This window comes from Triticum urartu, chromosome 5 (genome assembly GCF_003073215.2).
Source record: "Triticum urartu cultivar G1812 chromosome 5, Tu2.1, whole genome shotgun sequence".
NCBI lineage: Eukaryota > Viridiplantae > Streptophyta > Magnoliopsida > Poales > Poaceae > Triticum > Triticum urartu.
In genome coordinates this window covers 285429028-285445341 of record NC_053026.1, presented here as the reverse complement: position 1 = coordinate 285445341, position 16314 = coordinate 285429028, and the positions used below count along the sequence as shown (strand labels likewise).

The 16314-nt window shown below is 46.5% G+C and overlaps 2 protein-coding genes across 3 annotated transcripts; one reads left to right on the top strand and one right to left on the bottom strand.

Annotated features, from left to right (window-relative positions):
• The first annotated feature begins 1873 nt into the window (after positions 1-1873).
• LOC125508624 lies at positions 1874-6939 on the top strand. Of its 2 annotated transcripts, XM_048673379.1 has the most exons (13): positions 1876-2181; positions 2369-2466; positions 2585-2667; positions 2792-2918; positions 3484-3544; positions 3715-3812; positions 3901-3985; positions 4112-4235; positions 4490-4591; positions 4829-4893; positions 5411-5492; positions 5951-6030; positions 6119-6519. In XM_048673379.1, exons 1-13 carry the CDS (start codon positions 1973-1975, stop codon positions 6174-6176), a joined length of 1272 nt encoding a protein of 423 aa, XP_048529336.1. In that variant the 5' UTR covers positions 1876-1972; the 3' UTR covers positions 6177-6519. The 2 variants fall into 2 exon arrangements, with proteins under 2 accessions (XP_048529337.1, XP_048529336.1); XM_048673380.1 differs by lacking the exons at positions 5951-6030; positions 6119-6519 and adding an exon at positions 6680-6939 and having other exon boundaries at positions 1874-2181.
• LOC125508625 (protein LEAD-SENSITIVE 1-like) lies at positions 6759-9582 on the bottom strand. The gene is made up of 2 exons (XM_048673381.1): positions 9177-9582; positions 6759-8068 (listed from the first exon to the last, which is right to left on the bottom strand). The coding sequence occupies exons 1-2, from the start codon at positions 9271-9273 to the stop codon at positions 7122-7124; spliced, it is 1044 nt and encodes a 347-aa protein (XP_048529338.1). The 5' UTR covers positions 9274-9582; the 3' UTR covers positions 6759-7121.
• Between the last annotated feature and the right edge of the window lie 6732 nt (positions 9583-16314).

Below are 16314 nucleotides of genomic sequence, written 5' to 3'. Positions count from 1 at the left end.
CCACTTAAATGAAATAATTTAACCAATGCATGAAAGACTTTAGATGCTAACTCATTAAATAAAATATGCTTAGCAACAACAAATTAAGCACCTATGCATTGGAAAGTCGAGTTGTTAAGGTATTTAATGCACTTAGCAGGAAAAATGTACGGAGGCCCCGCTCCCGCTCCTAGGGTTCCCCCGCGCAGCTGCCGCCGCCGGCCGCCCTCCCCCCCCCCCCCCCCCCCCCCGCCCCCCGGCCCGCGCGCGCCGCGCCGCGCCTCCCTCCTCCCCTCCCAGCTGCCCCCCGCGTCGCCTCCCCGAGCGAGGCGACCGGGGGCCCATCTCCCCGCCCCCCAGCGCCTCCCCCTCCCATTCCCCTCCTCCTGCCGCCGCCGGCCTGCGCCCCCGGGCCCTGCCCGTGTGGTGTTGGCGGCGGCGGCGGCCGTCCCTTCCCCGCGCGCGGTGCCATGGCTCGGGTGGTGGCGTCCCGCGGCGGTGCTCCTCGGTCGGCGGTGGTTCCGGCAGTGGCGACTGCTCCTGGCGGCGCAGCTCCGGGTGGCCTAGGGGCGGCGGCGCAGCCACTTGGCGACGAGCTGGCGTGGTGGATGGTGGCGGCGCCCTCCCGGCCCAGCTCTGTGCCCTTTTGGGCCCCATCTGGGTCTGAGCGGGCCTGACTCAGTCTTGCCTGCGGCGGCTCCGGCGGGGGCGGTGGTGGCGCGGCTCGTGCGGGGGGTGGTGGAGACGGCGGCATGTCTACTGCAGCTCGGCGACGGGTGCTTCACGAGCCCCTTTTGGGCTCGGCCGGGCCTCGAGGGCCTAGTACGCTCCCCTTGCCGCGTCCGGTCGGTGACCGCCGATGGCGGTGGAGGTTGTCTCCTCCAGCGTGGCTGCTCTCGCTGCCGTTCCTCGTTCTCGGCTGCTCCCTCTCGTCCTCGTCGGTCTCGCTTCGATGACCATGGTGAGGCGGCGGTGATGATTGCAAGATCGTGGTGGCGCACGTTCATGGGTGGCTTGTCTGGTGGAGCGCATCAGACCGTCCGGGGTTGTGGGTGTTTGGCGGATGGGAGAAATCCGGGTCGGCTTGCCGGCACCGACGCGGTGACGCCCGTGGGCGCCATCGTTCCTTCCTAAAGCGCGTCAGGTCTTCCCCTTCCTCACGCCCCTCCGTGTACTGGGGGAAACCCTGGGACCTGTCCGGACAGCAGCGTCGTCGTCGTGTTCCTTCCTGAAGGTGCTGCTTGGTATGCGGAGGTTCGAGGTGCCTGGAGCGAGGTGGTACATCTCCGGTGGGCGCAACGGTTTTGGGTTATCATCATTTTCGTCGATTCGACGGTGTTGACTTTATTCTCTCTTCTTTTTCTTTTGTTTCTTTTGGGCATGCTTGTGTTGTTTGCCTCAGTATTGAACTCTTTGTTATATCAGGTGGTTGCTATATCAATATAGCGGGGCGAAAGTCTTTTTTCTCAATACACTTAGCACCTCATTTATACATCTTTATATTGAAAGAGGTCTTAGTTTTGCTTCTGAGGGCATGCCCAACGTGGGCGCTAGTAGAGAGGCGCCAGGGTATCTATCCTGCTCGATTGGCAGTTGAGCCATCGATTCCCGGCCGATTCCTGGCGTCGGGTGTGGCATCGACGCAACAAATAGCATCGAGCGCCTGGGTGTTTCTTGCCGTGTGGGATGAATCGCTGCTACACCAGCTGGCTATATTAGCGCTTGTCAGGTAGCGTCTAGCGTTGCAACACATCAGCGCTTGGATGTTTTTTTCTATTTAACATTTTTTTTATTTCTCTAAGCGCCAGTATAAGAGCCTTGCATTGAAGATGCCCTGATAGAGCAGGTTTGATCGACGACGGCCCAATAAGCCTCCACGTCGCCGCTAAACAACATCCACGCACCCCTGCACGACCCATGGCTCTACCCTCTCGTCCCCAGTTGGCATGGGTGGCTCAGACCGCCGCGCGTAAACCCAGTCCAGTGCAGCAGCATGGCCGCCATGGTCAGAGCATGCATGCCACTCCGCACCCCTCCTGCCGCCGCGTCCTCCACCGCCACCGCGCCCGCTGCCCCGAGCAAGCCGCGCTCGAACGCCCGCGTCCTCGTGCTCGGCGGCACCGGCCGTGTCGGCGGCTCCACGGCCACCGCGCTCTCCAAGCTCCGCCCCGACCTTAACATCCTCATCGGCGGCAGGAACCGGTAATTGCCACATCCTTCACTTCAGTCGCATTCCATCAGCTGCAAATGAGAACCGCCTCTTAGTTTGATATATAATTAGTTAGCAGCTTGACACATTTGAGCCAATTAATATATATTCACTCTGTTCATATATGGCTTGTAATTTTTTATTTTTTTTGCGGGTGATATATGCCTTGTAATTTGCCAGGGAGAAAGGTGAGTCTTTGGCATCTGAGCTTGGCGAGCAATCCGAGTTTGTGAAAATTGATACTGGCAACGCAGCCATGTTGGAGAAAGCGCTAGAGGGTCAGTAATGCAAATTATACCATAACTTGCTAATGCTGTGCTTCATTTAGACAGACGTGTGGTTTTCCTCCACGGGAATCGGGACATATAACTGACTAATGGTTTGAACTTTCCCCAGATGTGGACTTGGTTGTTCATACTGCTGGGCCTTTCCAGAGAGAGGCTGAATGCGCTGTCCTGCGGGCGGCGATATCGACCAAGGTGGCTAAAAACATCCTGTCCCTGAGGACAGCTGCATAAGTTTTGCGACATCTGTTGAACTTGGTGATATTTTACTTAATAATAACTGAAATGGCTGTTGGCTCACTTAAGCTTTTGTGAACAGACAGCATATATCGATGTTTGTGATGATATGGACTATTCATGGAGAGCCAAAGCTTTTCATGAAGAAGCAAAAGCTCAAGGTGTTCCAGCTATTACAACCGCCGGCATATATCCTGGAGTGAGCAATGGTATTACTTCAAATTCATGGCATACAACACCATCAATTTGGCTTGCTATTTTTTTTCATCCACATCTCCAGTAATTGCTATATGCTCTTTGACTTGTTTCCGTTCGTTGCCACGAATGTCCATGTTTGCTGTTGCTCCACTGTGTAACTTGATACTAGTGACTAAAGACAATGACATGCTATTCTAAAATAATGCTCGGTGCAATGTTTCTTTAAACAGTACCCAAATGGAAAGAAATCGCATGAATCAAAGCTAGTGCTGTAAAAAGGTGGAACACGGTACCTGTGAGTGGATTCACCAAATTGATTTGTGTCATGTATTCATATATCAAAGTCGAAAGATACGTACACTTGAAGCTGTTGGAAACTATGTTAATATAAATTGCAGTGTTACTTAACTACCATGTCCTCATGGAACCAAGGAACAAAGTACTGCAAGAAGTGTGTGTGGTTTTTACACGGACCGCGTTGCTTCATTAAGGAATAGCTGCAGATATCGAGAACGGGAAGGGTGCCACGTCTTAAACGTTTAGTGCTTATTCGTGTGCTGTATTGTTTTCTAACAGTGATGGCTGCTGAGCTTGTGAGTGCTGCAAGAAGTGAAGATGGAGAGCCTGAAAGACTAAGGTTAGGGGAGTTCTATATTTTCTGGAAAAGGAAAAAAAATCAAATTAGACATTAAGGACAGAAGGGGTGGTTTGATTTGACTCTCGATGCATCTATTCATGTCAGATCTTACTACTTACTAGTATTCCTACGGGCTCATATTTATGGCCACATTGCTAAATCCTTTTTAGATTCTTCTATTATACTGCAGGCTCTGGTGGTGCTGGCCCAACAATATTGGCGACAAGTTTTCTGCTTCTTGGGGAGGATGTAATTGCATATAACAAAGGTATTTTTGAAATTTTCGTTAATAATCACCTATGGTCTTCCTCAGTGAGGAGGAAAAGATGATGAATTCATTCTAATTACCTATTTAGGAGAAGAAATCAAATTGAAGCCCTACAGTGGAGTTCTCAACATTGATTTCGGAAAAGGGGTCAGAAAGAGAGATGTTTACTTACTGTAAGTACTTTGGGCATTATCTTATAATTGACAAACCAGAAGCCAGTGTGGTAAAAAAAATGCACTACCATTATTTAGCATAGCTTGCCTTTTGACATACCGCAAATGCATTGTCGTCTATTTCAGGAATTTGCCTGAAGTGAAGAGTGCTCATAAATTTTTAGGTGTCCCAACTGTCAGTGCTCGATTTGGTACTGCTCCTTTCTTCTGGAATTGGGGAATGGAGGCTTTCGCTAAATTTTTACCTGTTGTATGTATTCTTCCCAGTTCTCAGTTATCTCTTTATGAAGTTCCTCCATTCAAGCTCACATTGCTATTCTAGTGATACCAATTGAAGATATTGGAAGTTGCAAACATACAGTAGCATGTATTTTCCTGCAATTTAAGCAATTAACCAATACGATCTGTGTCAATGGGATGAAAAAAAGTATCAATATTAAGGATGTAGTTGAGCTGGTACCAATTTGCAGTATATATACTTGACTTCAACTTGATCCTTTTTAGGAGTTGTTAAGGGATAAAGATAAGGTTGGAAAGTTGGTTAAAGAAATTGATCCCCTTGTTCGAGCCATTGATGGCATTGTAGGAGAGCGTGTGTCCATGAGAGTAAGTATTTCCTTTATCTCTATTTCAGCATTATATTCAAGTCATTGTAATGTTATTCAAGTAGTGTCTACAGTAAGAGCATACTACTCGTACTCAAGTTGTGTCTACAGTAAGAGCATACTAGTACTCACGTAGTGTCTGTAGTAAGAGCATACTAATTCCACTGAAGCTGTGTCCAGAGCAGTACGCGAAACTACTGATGACTATTGTTGGATCAAACTTATTTTGTTTGTGCAGGTAGACTTGGAGTGTTCGAATGGCCGAAATACTATTGGATTATTTTCTCATAGAAAACTATCTGTGTAAGTGCACATTTCTGGATGAGCAATTGAGCATGCTCAAAATCCGTTACCTAATTGATATTTACCATTAGTTATTTCCGCCTATCAGATTATTTTCCCATCGACTGTGTTGAGCCTAACATTAATTTCCTCCAAATAAAGCAGAGTCCCAGGAAATTATAGTCGGCATTCAAGAGTTTCCATTGGTTTCAAAACTGCTTTAGGTGGAAACAATTCTATAATCATGCCTATTTAAACTCAGAGATTATCTACCTAATGAGATTTCTTTATCTGTTCTTAATACTTGAAATGATCGATGCAGAATTTTATGCAATACCTGTTACAACACAACTGTCAGAAAAAGTTATACTCAGAACTTACAACTCAAATCCTAGGAATTTATACTCGAGATTTAAGCAATATTTACTGTATGGCTCATTTTACAAGTCCTGGTGTTACTTTTCAGTTCGGAAGTACCCAATATTATTCTGGTCAATCTATCTACATCTCATCTAAGCATCTTATGTTGGACTTGCAGATCGGTGGGCCATTCAACGGCTGCATTTGTTCAAGCAGTTCTGGAGGGAAGCACGCAACCAGGTGTTTGGTTTCCGGAAGAGGTGAGTAGTGCTCCGATAGAAGGAAAACTAATGGAATAGTTGCAACAAATTCCTTCGCGCCTCACAAAAAATAAGAGAATTTAATTCATACTCCCTCTGTAGAGAAATATAAGAGTGTTTAGATCACTAAAGTAGTAATCAAAACGTAGGAATTAGGAGTAGTATAGGAATTTGATAGGATGGCACTTGCCATCCTAAGGATTTGACTTGCCTCGTTCTTACGCGCAAAATGAGCTTTGAGTGGATGTGTAGTTTCCTCCAAAAACACAGGAAATGAGTAGTATTCCTATGAAATTCCTGTACGCATTTCCTACAAACCGAATGCATATATAGGAAAATTTCCTCCGGAATCCTTGTTCCTATGTTTTTCCTACAAAAATCCTTCAAACCGAATGAGGCCTTATATTTCTTTACGGAGGGGGTACTTTCTAAGATCATCTCAATTATTTGTAATGCAGCCAGAGGGAATAGCAATTGAATCAAGGAAGCTGCTTCTTGAGCGTGCGTCCCAAGGAACAACAAATTTCGTGATGAACAAGTGATTTCCTCTACCCGATTTCACAATATAAGTGGTTAACTCGTAATGTTAATGTTAGCTGACATAGTTATATCACTTGGATTGGCAGGCCTTCATGGATGATAGAGACTGATCCAAAGGAAGTTATCCTAGGAATATACGTGTGAGAAAAAAACTGAAAAAAGAAACACACACAGTTGAATATGGATAGATCAGTTTATAACTCTATCCTAATTTTGTCGATCGAATATTGGAGAAACTTATGGAAGTTCTGGAGTTATTACCGAGGATAAAAAGTAGCCACAATTAGTACGGTGTAGACTGCAGCAAGGAGAATCCTCTCCATAACATTCCTGTGTGACATTTTAGAAAATGCTGTAAATAACATAATGATCAATATATGTAGCATTATAAAACTGCAACTGAGAAAGGACATGCTAGCTTATTCGACAAGTTGGGGAAGGAATTCATGAATAGTACGATGATAGAACATAAGAGTTACTCCTTCCATTCCGAATTATGAGATGTTCAAAACTTTTTCTGAATCACATGTATATAAATGTGTTTGTGTTTTTTTGTTTGAAAAACGTGTTTGGTGTGCTTGTTCATTCATTTCAGCACGTATGTAGTCCATATTAAAATATCTAAAACATCTTACGATTCGGAACAGAGGTGATACTAGACATTATTGCGAGGAAAAGGCTTCAGGAAGCACCAGAAACTCCAGTGGATACTTGTGGAAGGGGAAGAGCACACAAAACAATGGATATTATGATGGAACCAAGAAATATATGACATCACATGGTTTGATTCAAATTTGTGCCAAGACAAATCTTGGCTAGAAGTTTGCACCTTACATCATAACATTACATACAAGCGAAGTGGACGCATTGCTACTTCTTTCAGAGGTAAATTAATTTACATGAACAAGTTCGGGCAACAAGCTTAATAAGTGGATTAAGCAGCAAATCGTCACACCCAGATCGACCAACCTCTTTCAGAGGTAGATTAATTTGCATGAAGAATTGCGTGGAACACACAGATAAGGGAATTGAGCAGCAATCCTCACAAAGCCAAATCGACGAACGACAATACCGCAGCTAAATAACACTTTACTTTTTAGCAAGTCCCCCTTTGCCTGGTAGCTCCAGCGAGCCTCCTGGTGTTGCCGTTTTAGCAAGCTCGCTTTCCCTTGGTAGCTCCGGCGAGCCTCCTGGTGTTGCCATTTTAGCAAGCTCGCCTTCCCCTGGTAGCTCCCGCGAGCCTCCTAGTGTTGCCGTTTTAGCAAGCTCGCTTTCTCCTGGTAGCTCCAGCGAGCCTCCTGGTGTTGCCGTTTTAGCAAGCTCCCCTTCCTCTGGTAGCTCAGGCAAGCCTCCTGGTGTTGCAGTCTCCGCCTGGGTGGCCCCTTGAGGAAGAGCAGGAGTGACATTGTTCACCCAGTGCTCTACAAGCCTTTCCACAGGCACCTTGATCACATCACGGCGAACACCCATGTCTGACACATATCGCCCCACGCAGTACATGCCGCTTGTCACAATTGCCAGACCACTAGCACTAGTTGTCAGGAAACGCAGCGGCGAAGAAGCCACCGCACTGAACGCAGCCGTCAGGGACGCCAGCTGCCCACTGCGCCCAACGCTGTAAGCAGTCTCGACGAGCAGCTCTGTCTTGCAGTATATCGCGAAGTCCTCACAGTTGTTCTTAAACAGGCTATACATGCCAAAGCCATTGTTGAGGAGGTGTTTGGCACGGTGGACAACAAGCTGAGCAGCGTCAGAGAGTGCCATAGTGCACGTTCCTCCACGCGCTTTGGCGAGGAAGAAAGGGGGCGACACAGCATAGTCGAAGAGGTAGAGACTGCCCCCGTCCAGGAAGCAATCGAGACAGGACATTATGACGCCCTGAGGCTTGATGAGGTGCCCACATTTCTCGCAAGGAGGGCCATCCGCCGTAGTCGGCGATGAGCTGAACAGAAACTTGTCTAAGAATGTTCCTGTCCCAATTTCATGTCCAACCGCTCTCGTAAAATGGATGACCATTCCATCTCCAGCATATATCCCTGAAAAATGGAATATCAAACTAGTCAGTACTACTGTATTATACATGACAACATATTAGCACATGTGTACAAGTAAACAAGTCAAGAGGACATCACGAACAAGTATTGCAGTAAGGAGCGTATGCATGGCGAAAACTAGGAAGCATAGGCAGCACTTGCGTGAGCGAAATGCGGCTTGAGAAGGAAGATATTAATCTATAAGATGCTATTCAAAGCCCACTAGTCTAACAAATGGCAAAAGCTTTGCAGGCCTTTGTATTACATAGAAAGCGGTCGAAAGCCAAATTACAAATGTACAGGATGGCCAAAGCTTGCAGTCGATTCTTAACCAGATTGAACAACCATGCGCACAACTTCTGCTGTATCTGAGTCACATAAAACTTGCCAACCCCTTCGCGCCAGCCTGAGCTGAGTGCTCACTTCACTGGGATCCTTGATGCCACATCCCACATAGCAGAGGAGATCCCAGAGTATGATTACCATGGTGTCGAAAACTCAAGTGCTCCCCTTCTGAATTCACATCCGCGCCCGCCTCCAGTGGTGCTGGTGCTGGTGCCGCTGGAAAGGTGGCCAATCATGCTGCGCTGAAGCATAGGCATCCACAGTTGATGAACCCAGACGCACTCGGCAAAGCGAGAATGAGCCGATCCTTCGCTGAAGGGCAACACTTGCAAAATCATGGTTATTGGGAACAACCCTCCTCATCACTGAGGAAAATCTTCCTCAACGGGGGCCAGCCCAGCCACCGGTCGCAATCTGTAGCCGGCAAACGTAAGTCCCCATTTAGGTAAAAGGCATTGCAGACGGAGGCCGCCAAATAGTCTGATTCAGAGATGAGGACATCTATTGTTGCAGGGCGTCTTCAAGGTGACCGTCATTTGACGGAAATATTTCCTCAACAGGGGGGCAGCCCAGACCCCCGTCGCAATCTGTAGCCGGCAAACCTAACATCTATTGTTGCAGGGCGTCTTCAAGGTGACCCCGGAGGACCAGGCGTGAGATTAATGGTGGCGGGGTGCTTAATTAATCCTCGGCCAACCAACGAACCAATTGACAGATATAGTTAGGGGAGATTGGTTGGGGGGAGAAGAATGAGGGGATTACCGACCGTGGTGGGCGTAGATGTAGGCGGTTCTCCACGAGTAGATGTGATCCCCGGCGGCGAGGGCCTCCCGGCCCACCCGATTCGACAGCACCCCCACCATCGACGAATCCAGCACTGGGGTCGAAATCGAAATCGAGTTCCCCAATCTGAAACGGCAGAGATCACCGGGGCCAGAGCATTACAGTCATCCTCGTCGCGCAAACCCTCGCCGCCTCGAACCCGAGGTGTGGCTTGCTTAGCGGCAAAGGATGCCCTGGGTGGATGAACGCGGATGGAGACGGCAATCGGTTAGGGCTGGTTGCTTGGTTAGGTTAGGAAGGAAGCAAGGGCACGAGGAAAGCGGCCGTTGCTCCCGCGTCCGTGCCCGCGACCGCGACCACCAGGACTCTCTTTCTCTCTCGGGCCGGGACTGCTTGGTGTTTCCGCAAATTATACCTGGCCATCCGCCGGGCCGGGCCTGACCAAGCCCGAGGTAGAAAACTCAGGCCCGAGCCTGGCCTGGCCCAGTTGTCGGGTCTACTTTTCAGACCCAAGCCTGACCCGCCACTACAAAAGTCCGCCTGGCCTTTCCAGTAAAGCGCAAAAACAGCGGGCCCAGGCCCGGCCTGACCTTCGGCTCAAAACCGACCCAGGCCTAGCCCGGGCGCAGCGTCAGGCCGGGCCGGGTCGGGCTTTTTTGGGTCGGGCTGCCCATGGCCAGGACTAAGCGCAATCACCTTTTCATTCATACGCTTCTTTATGAAGAGAGTATTTTTTCCAAAAATAAATGAAGAGAGTATTTTTTCCAAAAATATTTTTATTTTTATTTTTACAAAAGTAATTTTAGTTGTCAACCTGACTTTGCTAAAATACGTTTAATCTTGAGTTTTACTTTGGAAAGGCGCTCTAAATGTCAAGGTTGTGTGATATATATGCAACCTTGCGCCGCACAGGTCTATTATCTACGGGTAAGATGAATTTGACACCCTTGAAGCTTAGGTCTCTTCTAATGCACAAGTGCTTAGATGAGATGCTAAACTCATTGAAGTGTTTAACAACTAAAGTCCGCAATATGTATATGCTTAACTTGTTGTACCTAAGCTTTCTTTGTTTAATTATTTAACAACTAAATTCTCTCCAACCTCACAAAAAAACTAAATTCTCTCATGCATTGGTGAACTTCCTTTATTTAAGTGTTTTGTACAGATTTACGCACTTAGCATTGTTTCTTCTCGGTTATCGAAGTGCTCTCTATCCTCCTTAATTGCTTTACCATGTTAATTTTTTGCTTATGTGGCATGCTTAACACATGCACACCATGAAGCACTGCGAAGGGCCTTATATATTCTGATCTATGTAAAATCAATATTGTGTTCACAAAGGTGAAAAAAATATACTTAATGGCGTTGATAGATGATTTCACTAGATTTTGCTACTTGTATCTGTTCAAAACTAAAGATAAGGCTCTACACTACTTTGCAATATACAAAAATAAAAATTAGCTTGAAAATCAAATCAAACGAGTTCATTCAGATCGTAGTGGAGAGTACTTATCAAATGAATTCAACTCATTATGTGAGGACATGGTATTACTCGTGAGAGAATGTCTCAACATTTGCCTTAATTGGTCAAACGGAATTGTGAAACGAAAAAATTCATATTCTAGCATATTTGATTAACGTCATGTTAGATATTTCGGGTTTATGAAAGGCATGATGGAGAGAAAAAATTGACATTTTACCATATCTTGAAGAACTTTGTGATGGATAGCTAGTTTACCTTCCTTTTTGTTCTTGACTAGTAGTGCTCATGCACTATTAAAAGGGTATAGTTGGGAGGCAAAGGACAAGCTCAAGTCATGATCAAGACACCCCATTTCCTAAACTGAACCCCAAAGCCAAATAGCTCGACGAATTCCCAAGCCAAAAGTTGTAAAAGTGCAACTTCGAGTTGGTCAAAATCTCCATTCATGCATCTGCAGTGCCAGAAAAGGAGTTGTTTTCAATCGGAGACCGCAATTTCCTCTGGGCCTTCTTGGGCTGGAGCCGAAGTCTCCGGGTCAGTCTCTCGTTGCTCTTGAGCGTGTACTGGAGTATCCAGGAAAGGGGTCGAAGTCTCTGAGGTACCCAGTTCCTAGTTGGTGCTCTGGCAGCGGGGTGATGACCCAGCCGGAGCTTTTGGCTCCTCTTATTGCTACTTTTGGGTTGGATCCGAAGCATCCAGGTACATCTGCCCAGAGCCTTTAGGCCTGACCTCAAGGCCCGATGCTGACTCGCTATTTGGCTCTAGCTCATCCTTCAAGAGCTAACCTTGTGCCTCAGGGCCATTTGGGTCAGAGACTACATGTCAAGACCTGACATCAGAGATGTGTGCAAATATAGTCATTCCATCAGCAAATGCATATAAAAGATTCCAAGCCCCTCCACACAACATGCAAGTTATATACATACACATAACATGCATGCTATGTGGGTGAAACAACATGTAACACAACATATAACTCTACAAAAAAACTGCAACATATATAGACAACAAATTTGAAACAGTAAAGTTTTGCAAATTAATTACTACAAATAAGGATCTCACAATAAGTTGTAAATCTCAGATCGGAAACATAAATATATCTTACTATAAGTGCACCTAGTGCCCCTTAGTGATTTTGGTGTATTGAAGACTTATAGGTTAAGGGACTAATGCGTTTGTGAGTGTACACAGGTCTATAAATCTATGAGGAGTTTGATATTTACGATGAAAGTCATCCCCTCAAAATGAATGTCTTCAGCTGAAGACTTTGGTTTTCTTCAAGACTTTGAAAGTGAAGAAATTGGTGTGACCGTGAAGACTTGATATTCATGCGAGGAATATGAAGCGTGAAGACTTTTATTTTCGTAGTTTCGTTTTCTCTTTCTTGAGTCCTAGGAAACACCGTACTGTTAAAGGGGGTCAAGGTAAAACCAAGGAAAAGTTTCCAAGTGATTCTCATCTCAAAATCCTACACCTAGCAATCCTTTCGAGTGAAGCCATTGGAAATCTCATGCAGTTCAGTCAATTTTTTCAGTGACAGAGACGAAGTTCTTCTGGTCTCTGAGGAATTTTTTTTGACTGAGGAGTTAGGAATTCGCCAGTGCGGATTGCCTACAAGTGAGGAACATGATAGCCCCGAGGAATTTGATAGCCAAATTTCTGACCGTTGCTGAGCTACGCGCCAGCTGTCCCAAAATATCTACCCACCTAATGGTCATATCATTGAAGGGAATTTATGTCTTATCATGTCGGGCTGCTCCCTAGGCTATAAATAGCCGCACCTTACAACTACTAGCTGGTTGGCTGCTCTGCGAGAAACTGACACTTGTCATTGAGAGCATCCCATCCTCCAAGGACTTTGAGCAAAAATCATCAAGTGAGGAAAACCCAAACCCAAACTGAAAGTGCGTTATATCGACTAGAGGGGGGTGAATAGGCGATTTTTATGAAAGTCTTCAAAACGTGAGAGTTATGAAGACAAACAGTGAAGATTATGCCTATTACTATGCAGCGGAAGTTAGATTACACTAGGCCAGCCATGGTCATGTATTCAATAGAGTGAAAGCGCAATGACAAACAGCTTCAGTGTAATAAGGATCAGGTAGGAAGAAGTTATGAAGCCGAACAGATCATACATTCATGTTGTGAAGACAAAAGATAAAGCAAGCATGCAATGGCTTCACAATGAATAACTGTAAGTGAAGGGAAGTGAAGATGAAACCAGTGACACGTTGAAGACAATGATTTGTTGGACCAGTTCCAGTTGCTGTGACAACTGTACGTCTGGTTGGAGCGGCTAGGTATTTAAACCAAAGGACACACAGTCCCGGACACCCAGTCAAGGACACTTAGTCCAAGACACCCAGTCCTCACCGTTTTCTCCTTGAGCTAAGGTCACACAGACCTCGCCCAATCACTCTGGTAAGTCTTCAAGGTAGACTCCCAAACCTTCACAGACTTCGTTCACTGGCAATCCACAATTTCTCTTGGATGCTCTGAACGCGACGCCTAACCGTCTGGAGGATGCACAGTCCTCAAGTGTAATAAGTCTTCAAATCACACAGACACGAAGACTTAAGTGATGCCCAATTACTCTGGCTCTGGGTGGTTAGGGATTTTCTCCTCACTAGGAATTTTTCTCTCAAAGGCTTCGAGGTGGGTTGCTCTCAAACGACAAAAGCCGTACTCTCAATCTGAGCAGCCAACCGTTTATGGTTGTAGGGGGTGGGCTATTTATAGCCACTTGGCAACCCGACCTGATTTGTCCGAAATGACCCTGGGTCACTAAGGAACTGACACGTGTCCAACGGTCGATTTCAACTCACACGGCAACTTTACTTGGGCTACAAGTAAAGCTGACTTGTCTGACTCTGGACAAGATTTGCTCTCATAGTCTTCGCTCGAAGACATAGGATTTGAATTAGGCATCACTTCAGTCATTCTGGACTGGTTCTCTTCGACCCCACTTAACAGTACGGTGGTTCCTATGACACAACATGAATGAAATAAAACTACGAAGGATCTAGGTCTTCGAGTTCCAAAGGCTTCATAGGGAGTCTTCTCATGTCATTGTCTTCAATATGAATATCTTCATAAACCACCATTGTCTTCAATGTCTTCGTACATTTTTAGGGGTCATCTCTGGTAATAAAACCGAATCAATGAGAGACTTCTACCTGTGTTTTCCTGCAATTCTCACAAACACGTTAGTCCCTCAACTAGGTTTGTCGTCAATACTCCAAAACCAACTAGGGGTGGCACTAGATGCACTTACAATCTCCCCCTTTTTGGTGATTGATGACAAACTAGTTGAAGTTTTCAACGGGGAACATAATTTGTGAAATAGTAAAGGAATTTGTCTTCATAAGTTGCAAGGGCTCCCCCTGAAGATGTGCATATAAGTAATTTGCCTTTTGAATGCAAATGCACATGGCAGGTTGTACTTGTGGAGATCCACTTCAACTTATGATGACAATCCACTATGTATATGAAGATAATGACATGCATAATGGAAGATGGACATCTGCAGTAAGAGATGAGTGCGGAATTTATCGTCGCACATGCGGAATTTATCTTCGCATAACGGAGTGACAAGCAGGTAGCAGACGGCCATCAAGGCTAAGTGTTACAACTCAAAGAAGCAAATGTAGCAAAAACGGGAGTTGTAAGCACGAAGCAAAATGTAGCAAAATATGAAGGCACCCGCCCATAGTGACCCGCTTGAAGACTATTACCATCATATGCTTCTCCCCCTTTTGTCAGTGATGACCAAAAAGGTTTGAAGACATAGAGGTTTCTACGCGTTCCCAGGCGCAGCAGGGTCGGTGGAGTTGTTTGGCGGCGGTGTAGACGAGCTTGGTGCAGATTCGACACGCGTTGAAGCAGGTGGAGATGATGTCGCGTCGTCTTCTTCTTCAATAATCCGGGCAGACACGGTGGCAGCAGAAGAAGAGAACTCTGACTCTTCAAGTGATGGTGTGCTGCGCATCACCGCTCTTCTTGGAGGCGTGGAGTCAAAATTGAAGTGCTCTGTGAAGCCATCCTCATGCAGTTCAGCTTTAGGGCACATCATGGTGAGGCCTTTCCAAGTGCGGCGACAGGTCTCGTGTGTGACAAATGCATTCTTGGTTGCCATATTTCTGATGCGATTGACGTCTTGCATGATGCTTCTCATCTGCCTCTTGAGCCAGTCGTGATGCCTATCTTGCTTTTGGTGAAGAGCCACAAGAAGCTCTCTGTTAGTGAGTGCACGAGCGCGCTTCTTGGGTCTCTTTGCAGCTGTGCTGTTGGTGGCTTCAGTTGATGCAGGGGCACGTGTGGTGCCAGCCATTGGATACACTCGGGAGAGAGCTTCAACACCTTCAATATTTTGAGTGAAGCTCTGGTGTTCTGCATTCTGAAGACTTAGTGGTTGCTTGGCCGGCTCTGGATATATTGCTTCAGCAGATGTGTCCATATCTGGCAAAAATATCCTATGATTGCGGGCTGAGGGTTGATAGGAGATTGCAGAGTGAAGCTTGATCAGCCTCATAACCCAAGGAGCATAAAACTTTAATCCAAACAGTTCTGAAGCAGATGCTGCAAATTGACGGATGAAGAGATCCTGTGCATTGAAGCATTTGCCATGAAGAATGCAGAAGATGAGAGTCTTCATTGCACCATCAATCGTTGCATATCGAGAGTGTCCCTTGACTGGCCAGAGAGTCCGCCTTATGATGTGATATATTGTTCTGGGCAGGTACTCTAAGTCTTCAACGAAGAACCTAATTGGATAGGGTGCATTTGGAGGAAATGGCTTCATCATTGAGAGCATCTGACTCATATCTGGCTCAGGACGCTGAAATATGCTCTCAATTGCTTCAGCATGGAGTTGGCACCCTTCTTCAAAGAATTCGCCAGGATGTTCAGGAGCAGTAGCTTCGGTGTCTTCTGAAGCTATTGTTGGGGAGGGTTCCACATTTGCTTCGGCGTTGTTTGTGGCAGCCTCAACATTTTCAGCTTCAGGCACGTTCTCCTTGAGAACTGCTTCTTGTTGGTGCGGGGAAGTTGGAGCTTGTGGTATTTCTGCTTGCTCTTCGGCTGATGCAGCCGGAATGTCTTCAGCAGCCTGAGCCCTTGGCCCTTTGCGAAGCCTATGGAGTGTAGGCGCTGGTGGAGTTGCAGTGGGATGGGGCTCATCTTCCTCCTGTGGGCTATCTGCCCACGACGCATTTTGTGTGATTGGCGTCAATGGACGACCAATACTGATCTGTTCGCTTGCCTCAAGCTGAGGAAGGGCTGCATCACCTTGCACATTGTCTTGGGGATCAATGTCTTCAGCAGCATTGGGGTTGGCTGCTGGAATGTCTTCAGCGTGCGGAGCCTCTATGTAAGCAGGCTCATGCACTGTCAACTGACGATCTGTGTCAGGATAGCGGACGCAGAGTGGTTCAACTATCAGGGGCTCTGTGGGAGCAGCCCGAGATTTCTTTGTCTTGCGCTTCTTGATGATGGGTTCAGAAGGAGAGGCTTCAGAATGTTTTCTCTTCTTAGCTTTAGCCTCTGCGGTCCGTGTCTTCTTGTGCTGTGAGGCGGTTGATCGACTCTTTGGCTTCGAGCCAGTCGTTGCAGCGTGGAAGACAATCGGAGCATCAGGTTC